Consider the following 15,200-nt stretch of genomic DNA (forward strand, 5'->3'; position numbering starts at 1 on the left):
AACTTAGCTTAAGTCCTTTGTGTTTCTGTGGATTTATAACATATTTTTATCTAACAACTAACATATTTTTGAACACAGTGGAGGTTTTTTTGTCCACTTACTTTAAATGCACTTTTTGTCAAAAAAAAAATTAAGAAATTACTGTTTCTTCATGGTGTGTCAGTACTTTGCAGTGTTGCTACAGCTTTTTTACATATATTGAAATTTTACATATATTGTATTTTTACATTTGTTTACAGCTTTTTTGCATATATTGATTGATTGATAGATGATTAGTCCTAATAAAGTTTTCTTGTTGATTGTGGGTACATCTTTTTTTATATGGGCTGGTAATTTGATTAGACTAATCTTTCACAGGCCTTGTTAGCAAAGAGCTTTATGAGGAGTTTTTGCTTTTGTTACATGGGATTAGTTTGTTGGGCTTATCTGGGCACATCTTTCCTAATGAGCTCCCCTGCCATTGTGGGGAGTGTGATCACTGCTAATGTGAAACAGTTTCTTCCTTTTTTGACCACTTTAAAATTTTTTAAAAGATTGTGATTTTAAAAACTGGAATTCTGGTATAAAACCTTTAACAGTTTTTGACAGAAGGTATTAAGGCTTAGCAACCTGATGGCTTTTTCTGATCTTGGTGTGTTTAAAGCTTGAGGTGCTTTGCTAAAAAAAGCAAAACATCGTTGCCAGTCTGATTAAGCTTTGTTTGCACATTTTGATCAGGAAGTTACATGACAGAGAAAAGATCTAAAACTTTATAGGAGACTTCTAAAATTTCTGTCAGTGTTCTTACCGTGACTGCAAATTTGACCATATGATTAATTAATTTGTACTGAGTGTGGCTTCATGAAAGATTCTGTATATGTTGTTGCTATAGTTGCTGGCGCTTTCACAAAATCTTACACTGGAAAATACCATGTAAAGATTTGATGTTGAAATAATGGTCACAAAAAATGGAGGAGGGAAAAGAATTTATTTAATGAGGACCAAAATGACTTCTGCTGGTTTGTTTGTTTTCAGAGCTTTCCGTGGTAAACATATCACACTTGTAGTTCGTTTTCCAAACCAAGGGCGGCAGGTGGAAGATTTGGATATTTGGTCCCACACAAACGACACGATTGGCCAAGTGCGGCGCTGCATCCTCAATCGCATTAAAGCCAACAGCGCACATACCAAAGTGGAGCTGTTCATTGGGGGTGAGCTGGTAGATCCTGCAGATGACAGAAAATTAATTGGGCAGCTGAATCTCAAAGATAAAACGGTAAGTGTTGCAGGCTGGGTATTTTCATCAGTTCAGATGTTCCTTCCCTTTTGTAAATGCTTGAAAAATACCATGCGTGGCATCATTTATTTTTGTGAAATAATTCCATTCTTCCTTCTTGTATTATGCCATTAACATTATATCAGATGTTTATTTGGCAAAGAATCTTAAATTTTGGAGAGTATTAAAACTATGATTATGTTTTTCAGCTAATTACAGCTAAGCTTACACAGATAAATTCTAATATGCCCTCAAGTCCAGACAGTTCTTCTGACTCTTCAACTGGTTCTCCGGGCAACCACGGCAATCACTACAGTGATGGTCCAAATCCAGAAGTTGAAAGCTGTTTGCCAGGAGTGGTAAGCATTTTCTGAAATAAGCAGTTCAAACATGTTTTTTCTTACACTTTGTCTTTGCCTAACAATTTTTATGGGTCTTTCTTGTTTTGTTTTGTTTGTTTTTTTTTTTTTAATTTGCTTATTTTAAGATCATGTCACTGCATCCTCGATACATCTCCTTTCTTTGGCAAGTTGCAGACTTGGGCAGTAGTCTAAATATGCCACCTCTTAGAGATGGAGCTCGTGTTCTTATGAAGCTGATGCCACCAGGTAAAACTTAACTATATGCTTTTTATTATATTTTGTAATATGCGGTGTAATAATTTATCATCTGATACATAAAAGTGAAGATAGGGGAGTGTTTTGTACTTTCTGGTAATTTATTGATACTGTAATTCACTACTGTTATCCTAATTAGGACTGTAAAAGATTTCCCAAGTAGTTATTTCTTGTCTGCTGTATAAAGTTGCATAGTTTGCAGTAGGTACTGGGGTTCAGTGCCACAGTGCAGTGAAAATGGGGATCATTGTATTTTCAAGTGGCTTTATAGCACTGCTTTAATAGGATCACTTTTGACTGTAATAATCATTGGAGAACACTCTGTAGTCTGATTTTGTCTGTAAGTTTTGCAACTGTTCTGACACACTTAAAATTTTTCAGGTTTATAATTATAAATAGTACTGGGTGGTTGCGGAGTATTTTTGCTGCAAAATGCTTACAAGTTGTGTTTTTATTGCAGATAACACTACGGTTGAGAAACTAAGAGCAATTTGTTTAGATCATGCAAAGCTTGGGGAAAGCAGCCTTAGTCCATCTCTTGATTCTCTATTCTTTGGTCCTTCTGCCTCACAAGTGCTGTACCTAACAGAGGTTTGTGATGCTTTGCTTGTTCTTTAAAAATTGTCAGTTCTCTATGTGGCAGTCCTCTCTGTAATGTTATGGAGGCCTAAAGATCAAATTCTGGTTTGGAATTAACAATTGAAAATACTTAACAATTTACTGGCATAAACATGTGTATGGCCAGTGTTGTCAAAGCAGTGCCTATGTAGTATTGCTGTGAAATCTCATGTTCAGTCATCCATATCCGAGCTGGTGCATTTCCATTAGATAACTCTGTATTTTCTTCTACAGGTAGTTTATGCCTTGTTAATGCCTGCCAGTGCACCTCTGGGAGAAGATGCCAGTGACTTCCAATACAACTTCCTGAAAAGTGGTGGTTTGCCTCTTGTACTGAGCATGCTGACCAGAAATAACTTCCTGCCAAATGCAGATATGGAAACTCGAAGGGGTGCCTACCTTAATGCTCTAAAAATAGCCAAATTATTGCTAACAGCAATTGGATATGGCCATGTTCGAGCTGTGGCAGAAGCTTGTCAGCCAGTTGTGGAAGGCACAAGTACAATTTCACCGGTAATATAAATCTTCCTTGCTGCAAAAAGCAGTGTGCTCTGTGTTTGATAATGTGTGCAGCAACATCTCTCTAGTTTTCATTGGTAGTCTATTCTTTGAGTGTGTTGCGTATCAAGAACTCATGGTACTTTCAGATAATATTTTGCAATTCTAAAAAAGAGATCAACTTACTAAACAAATCCTGTTTCTTGGTGACTGTGAAAAGTTAGGTGTGAGATGCACTTGCTCTGTATATGATTTTCAGTGGCTTGCATGGTTGTCAGTGCAGGTAACTTCTCATTTTAACCTTATTGGTCCTTCTGGACAGAATGTCCAGCAGGATAAACGCATCATGTGATGTGTGAGCATCTGGCTCACAGATTGGGCACAAAGGGTTGTAGTGAATGGTGACATCAGAGTGGTGACCTGTCACAGGTGGGATTCTGCAGGGCTCAATCCTCAGCCCTGTGCTCTTCAACATCTTCATAAATGAACTGGATGCAGGACTGGAAGGGATACTGAGCAAGTTGGCAGATAACACAAAACTGGGAGGAGCTGTTGATTCCCTGGAGGGAAGGGAGGCCCTGCAGAGAGACCTTTACAAATTAGAGGACTGGACAATCACCCATGATACGGAGTTCAGCAAGGGCTGGTACCAGATTCGACACCTGGGATGGGGCAACTCTTGGATGTATGGACACACTGAGGAATGAGATGCTGGAAAACAGTAACACAGAAAGGGACCTGGGTATCCTGCTTGATGGCCAGTTGAATGTGGGTCAGTAGTGCCCTGGCAGCCAGGAGGGAAATCCCTGTCCCGAGAGACATCAGGCCCAGCATGGCCGGCTGGGCAAGGGAGGGGATTGTCCTGCTCTGCTCTGCACTGGGGCAGCATCATCTTGAGTGCTGGGTACAGTTTTGGGCACCACAACATAGGAAGGATATGAAGCTCTTAGAGTGTCCAAAGAAGGGCCACAGAGGTGGTGAAGAGCCTTGAGGGGAAGCTGTATGAGGAGCAGCTGAGGTCCCTTGGTCTGTTCAGCTTCGAGTAGACTGAGGGCAGACCTCACTGCAGTTACAACTTCCCTGTGAGGGGAAGAGCAGGGACAGGCACTGATCTCTGCCCTGTGGTGACAGTGACGGGACCTGAGGGAATGGCCTGAAGCTGTGTCAGGGCAGGTTAAGGCTGGGTATTAGAAAAAGGTTCTTCCCCCAGAGGGTGGCTGGGCACTGGAACAGGTTCTCCAGGGCAGTGGTCACAGCACCAGCCTGACAAAGCTCGGAGAGTGTTTGGATAATACTCTGAGGCACAGGGTGTGACTGCTGGGGATGGTTCTGTGCAGTGCCAGGAGTGGGACTGTATGATCCTTGTGGGACCCTTCCACTCAGCATATTCTGTGATAAATGGGAACTCCCCATTTGTGTGGTTCCATCCCAAATAATTGCTCGATCTATTATCAACCTGTACTCAAGAATACACCGAGAGCCCCACTTCAGAGCACTTTATTCCACAGTGTTGACTAAGATCTATCTCTGAATCAGAGAAGTACATTCCCCTTAAATCTCTGTTCTGGTTAGCTGCATCTCTTGGAAGATACATAATTAATTCTTTTTCAAGTAAATCAGAACTCTTAATGATTACAAAGAAATGAAGATCCCTTTTTATGTCTTGTGTTAAAGTATAATAGAAATATGTTAAGGCAGACATGTTTGCCACCCTGTCTTTTGTTTAAAATGAGTGAATTTTACTGCCCTGTTTTCTTACAACAGTTATTTAAAGGGCAGTTTGGAACACACATTGCATCACTTGAGTCTTGAAGTATTGTTTGAAACAGGCTGACTTTTTAGTAGGTAGTAACATTTGTCTGCAATTGCTGACTTCCACTATTTAGAGTTGCAAACATCTGATTAAATAATAACTGATTTGTTGGAAAAAAACATGGTTGTTCTTGTTGTCACCATCATCCTCTTTGAAGGACTTTGGTATTTTTTATTCCCCTGGGATACAGGTGGGATTTGTTAAAACCTTTCATTTTCTCTTACCTAAAGCATAAATACCAAAGCATTACTTTCTGTCTTGGCTTTCCATCAGTGTTTAAGAGAAGGAGGCAGGCAAGGTTATATGTCTGTAATTTTTCAGTTATTGGTCTGTTGCTGTCACTAGCACCTTTAAAACTTTCTTCCTTGTTTTCATAGAAGGTTGTATTAATAAATAGGTGTTCTGGTACGCAGAACTGATTTACCCCATATATATATATATATATATGTATATTGCTGTTGATCACTTCCAGTAGCATCCAATAGCTGATTGACTGTGGAAGCTCTGTTAGTCTTCAGTGGAGGCTCTGTAGCTTTGCTCCCTGAATCGAGTGTCTTAGTGAAGCTGACAAAACAAGGGATGTGACCAACACCAAACCTTACGCAGCAGCCTCACAGTTTGTCTTTTGAGCAGCATTTGAGATGGGTTTTTGAATGAACTGGTACAGGAAAATAAAGAAACTCTTCTCTTTTAACTTGTAACCACAGCACACCATCTTTTGTTTGTCTGTGAGAGGGAAACAACCATTTCAGATTTTGTCAAAACTACGAAGCTCTGGTGGACTAAGGAGAGAGGAATCTCAAACCAATACAAAAAAGATAAAAACTTGTCTTGCTGTTTCTGTTTTGAAAATATTATAAAAACCAGGAGGGATAATTTAGAACAGAAGTCTTCAAGAGTAACTTAACTCAAATGTTTAAAATGTACTTCAGTATAACAAAACTGCAGCTATATTCTGTCTGGACACTCTTATCTAATCTGGAGGGAGACCCAGTATTTTACCAAAGCCTTTCTTTCCCACATCTACTGAAATGGAAGGAGGCATTGTAACAGAAAAAAATTCCGTTAACTTGAAGTAATCTGATCAATAAACAAAAAGCCCCCAAACCTAGTAAGTTTTGAGCAAGTGCCTTTCCTTTTAACTGCTTGTACTCTGTGGTCATACACTGCAGCATAGTGTCTTCAGATGTGATGGTATCTGTTTGCAAATGAGGAGGTTTATTTATGTTGGCCTTTGCCCTAAGTAGTTCTCCTTCCAAGATCTTACCTACTTCTACCAAATCTTTCCAAGTAACTTTAGATCTTCATATCTTTTTGCATTTTATTCCCATGTAAAAGTAAGTATGAGAAATACTTTCTTCCAGATAAACCAGGCTACGCATGACCAGGCAGTGGTGCTACAAAATGCCCTACAAAACATTCCTAATCCAACTTCAGAATGCATGCTGAGAAATGTAGCAATACGTCTTGCACAGCAAATATCTGATGAGGTTGGTGAATTCCTTTCTGTATCATCTTTTTCCTTCTAGTGTCTTTTCTATTTTTTTAATCCTTAAATTTGTTGCTTTGTAAGACACAGATTTTTCCTTTTAAAATGTTTTAGGTAATGGTCATATGAAAGAGAAAAATCTCAAGTCATTGCCAGTGTAGCTTTATATATTGAAGATGGATTAATGACAGAAATGAAAACCTCAGCAGGGGTGAACAGTGTGCTTTGTAAAGGTAGTGGTCTTATGTGCATGGTGTGGCCAAAGCCAGTTTGGATCTGGAATCAGGAGTCGTGTTAGTGAACACTTTAGTGAATTCAGCTGAATTCAGCAGGAGCTAAAGTCACGACAGCTTTAACTTCCTCTTCCTCATGCATCTGGATCCCTCGGTTTCCAGGGTGGAAGCCATAAATACAGTGTTTCTCTGCTGTATAACATATCTGCAAAACTATCTCCAAAACATTTCTGAGGTATCTAGAGACAAGATATAATTGTATTCTCATCTTGGTGTTGACAAGTGCACTATCCCTTGAGTACAAAGGGCAGTGTCTAATGAAAGCACAATGTGCTGCACTGCAAGACTGAGCCATCTGCCTTACATCAGTGGTGGTTTTGCATCCATAGGTGTAAAATCAGACAGTTGAACTCTGATTTAATCAAATTTCTTCTATAGAAGAAGTATCTTTTGAGGTGAGATATGAGGAAAGATTTTTTTAATTCTGCCTTTGTCTTTCTTAGAGGCCGGCTTATAAATAATCTATTTTTCTTTCACCAAGCACACCAAAACAAAAAAAAATCTGAATGTGTTTAACAGTATTGCTGTGGAAGATTTGTCTGTAATTTCCTGAAATTATGAATACTGCTGTAGATCTAAATTTCGTATGGATTGTAGTTAGCCTTTGAAAGGTTTTTTTATCCTTTCAGTGTTTTGATGGTCTTTTCAATGGATCTCACAATTTAAAAAAAATTATTCTCACATGGTTTCCATAGGTCAGAGAGAAGACTTTAGCACCGAGAGGAATCATTCACCTTTTTAAAAAAATGTTGATACTTAATGATTTTGAAACTACAATGAGATAAAAAAAACCCTGTTATTTTTCTGGTGGCGCTGTTGCTGTAAGGTTCCTTTGCTTGTGACAAAGATAAAATGCTCCTTTTTTTTTTTTTTTTTTTTTTTTTTTTTTTTTTGTAAATACTATTAATGTCCATATCAGTACAAGAAAGCACATTGTTCAGGTTTCCTGGTGCAGATACCTAACTAGCTCAGCTTCTTAGAGTCCCCTTCTGCCTTCTACTTTTAGAGATTACTTATTTTTTTGACAATTCTGTTTTGAATATAGACTTCAGATAAGTTTGGTCATTTTTTGAAAGTTGATGTGAACTATAAATAATAACAGTTGTAATATGTTTTGTAATGTGTGCATATCAGTAGAAACTACTGGATGTTAACTCAGACCATGCACAAAGTACTGAAGAGTGACTCTGCATTCATTAAACACATGAGCTGTGTTCTTATTCATGTTCAACCCTCTGTGTCTGGAACATGAAGCAATCAGTTTATATAATGATCACATATTTGGTAACATCAGTGTGTTCAAGCTGGCTACCAGCTAGCACAGCATGGGGAGAAACCCGAAAATAAGTTCAACTTTTTACATTGCTTAAGAGGCTGGCTGCCTTCCAGATGAATGCTTGGTGGTTTCTTGGGTTTTTTTCCTAAATAGAGAAAGTTTTAGCATTGAAATTTGTAGTTTCTGCTAGGTCTTACAGTCAGAGTTGCCTACATCCTACTTTAAAAAAAAGAAATTTTACATAAGTGAAATATAAATACTCTTCAAGGTATATATCTGTTTCCTATTTAGGGAAAAAACCCCTTTGTTTTAGCATTTTAAATCTTGAATTTTCTGTGAAATACATTTGTGGGAATTTAGAATCCATTGTAATATTATTTGCAGCTGTATTTTAATGTTGCTTTAGTTAACTTCTCCTTTTTTTCAGGCTTCAAAATACATCCCTGACATCTGTGTTATCAGGGCAGTACAAAAAATTGTTTGGGCATCAGGCTGTGGGTCAGTTCAGCTGGTTTTCAGCTCGAATGAGGAAATTAGTAAAATCTATGAAAAGGTAAGAATTCCTGAACAACTATTTTTCTGTATAAATGTTTGTTTCTGTACAAAAGGGAATGTTGACCTGGTCAGTTTCAGAGTGTGATGAGCTTTTAGGTGGATACAATGATGTGTCTCAGAATCTAGGACATGTCATTGTTATAACACAGCTTAATTTTCTATTCCAAATTCCTTTTCTCAGTAACTGTTGAATTGTAACTTGAATCTGGTGTCAGTTCAAAAATGCACCAGTTCTGTAACTGCTGTAACGTGTCTTCAGCCCAGTTAAATTCTGCATCTAAATAAGGAATAAGCATTTCCTGCAATGCTAATTTGTCTAGTCTTCAAGCTTAAAAGGTCTGTTTTACAGAAGTGACTCAAAGCATATGTGCAGTCTAGAATGAGAAAGAAGAGCAAAGTGATGTGAGAAGCATTGGGAAAAAAGATTTAATTGCTAATTCTCTATGGTTTTTCTTCTTTTGTTCGTGGTTTCACATGTGGTTTACACAAATAGTTTGGAGTTGGGAGTTCTATATCAGTAGATTATCACAAATCTTGTGTTTAAGTAATGTTGCCTACAGTTATAGGAAATAACAGTCTGAATTTGGACAGTGATTTTTAAAAAGTCTTGCATTTTTTTTCTTGTAAAGTCAGGTTTAGTACTCATCAATACTTGCCTGAGAGTAATAGGAAAAGGAATATGTAGGGAGGCTTAATTCTTGGTGTATTTGCTCTTGTGTTTAAATGATAATTGAAAGAAGAATATTTACTTCAGCAAAATGCAACACCTCTCCATTAGCTTTCATGGGTTATAATGGCATCTATTTCTATTACTGTGAGCATGTCTTCTTAATGAAATAGAATGGGGTTTGGGGCTTTTTTTAGGTGATACTTGCGTTTAAAACATGGTTTGGTTTGCGTGACAGTCCAGGCACACCAAGATAAGCTCTTATATCTATACATAGGATGCTTTAAGAGCAGTAGTGCACTAGGGAAAGTATACCTAAAAGAAAACAGACCTAAATGTGCTTTTTTTTAACATTTTTCTGGGTAAAAATCAGACAGTTAAATTCTGTAAAAATACTTTGAGGTAATGGAAGTTTTAAAAGAGGTGAAATTTTAGCTGTGCGTAATTCATCATCCTTCATGTGATTTTGTGGGTTTTTAATTTTTGTTTTATTTCTTTTTTTCTTATTGACACTTATATGGACATCTGTAATAAATGGTGGCCGCATTTGGTTTCTGCTATGCAAAAGGGAAATAAAAATTGAAGGGAAGAATAGGAAATTCAAAAGAGGAGGGGATTGCAGAAGTCATAAGAAGGGGAAATAAAGTACCCTTTGTTAATATAGTATTAAAAGAGAGGAAAGTATCCTAGAAGCAGAGGAATATCATGGAAGAAAAGACACAGTTTAATCTGGTTATAGGAAGCAATTTTTATGATGGCTTTATAAAGATTGAATATAAAGATGTACAGACCCTCCAGCTCTGGGTGCCTGAGTGCAGAGAGGTTCTTCACTGAGTATTAAATGCACTTTGCCTTTCTCCTGGGTCCCTGCAGCTGTGCAGAAATAACTTTCTCTTCTAACCAGAGCTTCAGTGCAGAGCTGGTGTAGTTGTGGACTTGCTGAAGCCATTCTGCATTTGCTTTCTGATCTCGAGTTGTGTCAGAGCTGCCACATCCTCCTGCTGCAGTGCAGTGACTGCCTCTGATTTTTTAGTTGCTGTGCATAGACCAAATAGTGTTTGTTGCCAGAGTGAGGCATGTTTTGGCCTGTTCACAATTAGTTCTCTCCTCTGCACTGTAATCCCTTCTTTCTGCCTAATTATTCTTGATACCTTTCCACATATAAAACAAATATTTAATGCCTCTAGTTAATGAGGCTGACCTGCACTCATGATTTATACATGATAATTTGAGACCTGCTCACATTCAGTTTCTTTGGAATTTCTTGAACCTAATTACTTCTAGATTGAGGAGAGGGTTTGCCATTATTCTCAAAGTATTTGTTTTGAAAAAATGCACCAAAGTCAACTCAATTAATTCAAGTGTTTAGTTTAAGAAGTGACCTATGCACCAGTTAGCACTAATGTTATTTTCTATGTCAAAAATCACCACAGCAGCTATGTTTAAATCTTGAACAGCTCTTTCATGTTTCTGAAAAATAGCTAAGTGATTTATAAATTCTGGCAGTATTAAAAAGCCCTTGGTCAAATAAGTTGTGAATGTCAAAGGCTTGTAAAACTGGATTGATGAATTAATTATGCACCGCTATAGCCTTTCTCTGTTTAACTAGTAAGAGTTTTCACGCTTTAAACTCCTTGTTTTGAATGGTAAAGAAAAACAAAACAAAATCCCAAACAAACTAAACCCCAGATGCAAACAAAGGAAAAACTCCCCACAGTACTAACTGAGGTAACTGTTGCCCAAAAGCTTCCTATTGAACTTCTGTCTCCATAAGTTCACGCTTGGAATCCGCCTGTGAGAAGCACAATTCTCAAGTCATCCACACAGTGCTTTGGCTTGGGTCTGAGTGCATTAAACACCCTGCACTGGTAATCACTTAGTGTACAAAGCTGTGGTTTGTGTTTGTGTTTAGTGATATACCTTGGAGCCAGTTAGGTTTCTTGGGATTGTTTTCTGTACCCACTTTGTGCACTCTTGTTTGTTTTCACAGACAAATGCAGGAAATGAGCCAGACATGGAAGATGAACAAGTTTGCTGTGAAGCACTGGAGGTGATGACCCTGTGCTTTGCTTTGATTCCAACGGCACTGGATGCACTCAGTAAAGAGAAAGCGTGGCAGACATTTATTATTGATTTATTATTGCACTGTCACAGCAAGTAAGTTTTGTTCACATCTATTAGTTTACAATTTAAAATGATTATGAAGCCTAAATGCAGGGCAGTGTCTTCAGCCCATCTGAAATTGTGATGTGAAGTACTGGGAGTGGGTGTTTTCAGAAACCATCCAGGTGGAAAGTTGTTATATGTTATTAAATGTGGTTGCCAGTGCTTTGATCTGTTACTAAATAGTTAATTTTAAATTTTTAAGATACTTTTGTTTCATGAATATTCTAACTTTTCACTGAGAAAAGACAGAGATCCAAAATTAGTAGTGTCTTAAGCCTTTCAGTGCATTTTAAAGGGAGTCAGATTGTGGTGCTCTCAGATGAATGGGGTCAGAATTTGAGCAGAATTTGTGTTTTGAGGTTTTTGACTTCTCTAGATAAAACAGGTTGAAAAGTCTTATGTTTTGGAATATTTACCTTAACAAAAGGATCAATAGTGTCATCAGAGCATCTCTTTACAGTGAACTCTTTGCACATATTGATGAAACTGTGAAGCATTACCAGAAATACCACAACCTTTATTAGTTTGCAGCCTGTGGTATAGGGTGTTGAATTTTCAGTTTCACTGAAGCTTGCTTGTATCACTCTTTGTATAGAAAAATAGTTCATACTGTCAGTACAAGAAGCTACCGATGAGCTATTTTCTCTCATATGCCTGTAAAACTTGTGATAAATATGATAATCTCACTTAGAATGGTGCAACTGTTCATTCCTACATGATAGAATAGCATAAACATGAGTGCAAACAGAAGACTGCTTTGTAAATGAAGATGGTGAAGTTGAACTGAGCTGCTAAAAAGTTCCTCTTCTGAATTAATGTGGAAACAAATCAGTGTTTGCAGTGCAGAGAAAGTTTAGCAAGTACCAGAAAGAACTCTGAATATCCTTCCCCAACTATTGTTCTCTAATCTCCTATGCTCAATCAGAGAACAATGTGAGCAAAAATATGCATGTGAGAAGATATTTTTGGTGCACCATAAAAGACAAAGATGACCAAGTTCAGATCTCACAAATAGGATCTTTCTAGAAAAGATCAGATGGATTGTTTGTTTTTGAGAGTTTGAGATTGGGACTTCTGTTTCCTTAGAGCATAACCATGCTACCTCTAAACTAAGAAACAGAATGCAAAATGCTGAATACCAAATGGTAGAGCAGTTTTTCTCCTATAGGGTAACTGATTTTATAGTGGTGTCCTCTGAATGCAAGACTGGCTGACTTAAGAGGAGATAGCCAAACAATTAGTCCTAAATAATCCTGGAATCCCGAAGTATTCTGTTGATTTCTGCAAAGTGTTTGGTGGCCACAGATATGTGGCTTTAAATACATTAAAATTCTTTGTGCTGGTGTAAAGCAGTGGCACTTACACCCACTGAAGAGACTGTCTTCTATTAACTGAACAGAAAGCTGTGTCCTGGAGTTCTCAACAGGGCAGGGTTCAGGGTGCCATGCTTAAGGGAGGTGCTTGACCTCCAGCTGTTCGTCCTGCTGAGTGTGAGTTCATTGTGCAGCTCCTGTCCTGTGTGCCAGCTCTATGCTGTCATCATGTGTCTCAAACAGCGTGAGATGCCTGTGCTCAGGCAGCTGCATCCCTCTCATGATTCCTTAAGAGCACTTAGGTGGTTACAGCTTCACAGAAATGTGATACTTGTGTTCAAACACTGCATACTCCTCAGAAACATAACAGTGTGTGGCATGTCACATTGGTCACATTTCTCACTGTAGGAAAATACCACTTTTATTTGTTTTGCTCTGCCTTCAAGTGCACAGACCTGAGGAGTGAGAGTCTGTGTGATGTGTCCCAAGCAGTTGAAGGATTGTATCTTAAAATAACTTTGTGAGATGTTCTACAAAAACGTCAGCTCAGCAATCAGACCCCATAAAATGTCAATTATTGTTAAGAACCAAACAAACCAGCCCCACCCCACAGTCTGCTGCAACTCAGAACTGAGTAGGAGAACTTGCAAAGATCAGGGAAGGGTGACAAGGGAGATCAAAGCTCTGCAATGACTTCCATCTGAGAAGCAGCTGAATAGCTGGGGGCACTTCATACTGGAGGAGAGATGAATGGCGGGAGGAGAATACTACAGAGGCCCTTAAAATCCGAAGTAGCAAAGGCAGAACAAATGAAGAGCTGTGTTTCTTTGTATAAGACCTTCTTAAGCAGTGCAAACCTTCAGTTTGGAAATGGTTTGAGGGGTTCTTTCATTAACTTGTCCAGTGAGGGCTATGAAATACTGCTCTTGGTAGTCTTCCTGAAGCACAGATTGTTAAGAAGCTGAGAGAACATTCTGGAGAAGTGTAACTGCATGATTCCTGCTTCTTGTGCACTTCTCTTTGTGCATGGTAGCACAGATGGGTGCTCAGCCAGGGGTATCTTTGCTCTGACCTCAAGGTCATCCTTGTGTGGCTTTGAAATCATAGTTAACTATACATGAAAAAGCTCTGAAGGGAATAGAGTTCTTTGGTGTGCTTTCCTCCCTGACTCCATGGGCACAAAACAAAGACAGCCACACCAAACAGACACTGCAAAACTCAGTTTTTCATTTGTTGAGATACTTCCAGAAAATCATTCATTCAGCATTCATTTGTAGTCTCTTCTGACACAAAAAGAGTTGTTCCTAACAGTTTTTACAAGGCATACTGCTCAGACAATTGAAACAACTTGAAAGAAAAGGATTTCCCTTAATTTTTTTTTTACTGAAACTTATCCATTCCTGCATTGGTCTAGTGATGAGATTAGGTTCTGAGGTGGAAAATTTCCTTCAATTATAGCCACTTGAATTTTTAGGAGGGTCATCATCTCTGACATCTTATTAATGATAAATTTTGATCACTTCAAAGATACTCAGCAAACTGCTGTAGTGGCACGTAAAAGCAGTTTTACTGGAGTAGTTCTGGTTTGTCTTACCAGGTACAACTGGTGCTTGATTAGGAGAAAAAAATTATTTAGGACTGCAAATTGTTGTTTTATGCAATATTTGCTGTCAGTTGCAAAGGTTAGGTGTTTCTAAGTTTCTTTTTCTTTTACATTTAAATATTTGATTTGTGGAACAGGTTTTGTAATGTAATTCATGCAACTGAAATTTGACTGCAAGGAGAAATAATATGATGGGTAATGAATAATTAAACTAGTCCTGTTTCTTACGTTACGTTCAGTTTTAGAAAATGGCATTAAGCAGATAAACACAAATTTAATTAATGCCATGTTTGGATAGGGAGATTAAATTCAATGTTTCTATTCAATTATTTCCAGAACTGTTCGTCAGATGGCACAGGAGCAATTCTTTTTAATGGCTACCAGGTGTTGCATGGGACAGAGACCTCTCCTTTTCTTCATTACCCTGCTGTTCACTGTTCTGGGGGTAAGTTTTCAGAGATCAAGTCTTCAGTGTGGGATTGTCTGTAAAAAGTAGAAGGATGAAATACCTGCAAGGAAAGACAAATTGCTCTTAATAACAGTCACTAAAATCTAGACTGCTTCTGACCTGCAGGCAAGCAGCACAGATGATTTCCATTTGAGCTAGATCAGGGAAAAAGGGACTCTTCTGCATTTCCTGATAAGAACATAAACAATAGACTTCAATGTCTGCATTTGATCTTTGGTGATTGCTAACCTTTAAGTGAAAGGTTTTAGCAGGTTGGGGAGATACCTACAGTTAGTGCCTTCTCCTGCTGGTCCTGCCAGGGCTTTTCAGCTCCCCATGCTCTTGGCTCTCTTGGACATTTGATCAAAAGTTTTGATTTGGTTTTCTTTTTCCCATTTAGGTATAGAAATTGCTACTAAAATAGTTGAGAAATCATTCATTAGCAGCTAAATACAATTTTAGGCTTCTAAAATGTTAAAAATTACCTTACATTTGTTTTCTTTTATGTTTACTGCAAGATTTAGGGGAAATGTGTTAGTGTTGCACTATAAGTAAAAGCGTATATAAATTCTCATTTGCTTTTGGTTTA

The 15,200-nt window shown here is 38.1% G+C and overlaps 1 protein-coding gene across 3 annotated transcripts in view; it reads left to right on the forward strand.

The window, feature by feature from the left end:
* The window catches only part of USP9X (ubiquitin specific peptidase 9 X-linked), a 98,359-nt gene that overhangs the window by 58,755 nt on the left and 24,404 nt on the right, over positions 1 to 15,200 (forward strand). For all 3 annotated transcript variants that reach the window (XM_066177035.1, XM_066177037.1, XM_066177036.1), the window contains 9 exons: positions 1,015 to 1,255; positions 1,465 to 1,614; positions 1,743 to 1,863; positions 2,333 to 2,463; positions 2,725 to 3,003; positions 6,166 to 6,291; positions 8,287 to 8,412; positions 11,072 to 11,238; positions 14,500 to 14,608. In XM_066177035.1, coding sequence (XP_066033132.1) covers positions 1,015 to 1,255; positions 1,465 to 1,614; positions 1,743 to 1,863; positions 2,333 to 2,463; positions 2,725 to 3,003; positions 6,166 to 6,291; positions 8,287 to 8,412; positions 11,072 to 11,238; positions 14,500 to 14,608 — 1,450 coding nt within the window. The remainder of the gene's footprint in view (positions 1 to 1,014; positions 1,256 to 1,464; positions 1,615 to 1,742; positions 1,864 to 2,332; positions 2,464 to 2,724; positions 3,004 to 6,165; positions 6,292 to 8,286; positions 8,413 to 11,071; positions 11,239 to 14,499; positions 14,609 to 15,200) is intronic.

This window comes from Chamaea fasciata, unplaced genomic scaffold (assembly GCF_029207755.1).
Source record: "Chamaea fasciata isolate MVZ Bird 193981 ecotype frontalis unplaced genomic scaffold, bChaFas1.0.hap1 SCAF_2, whole genome shotgun sequence".
NCBI lineage: Eukaryota > Metazoa > Chordata > Aves > Passeriformes > Sylviidae > Chamaea > Chamaea fasciata.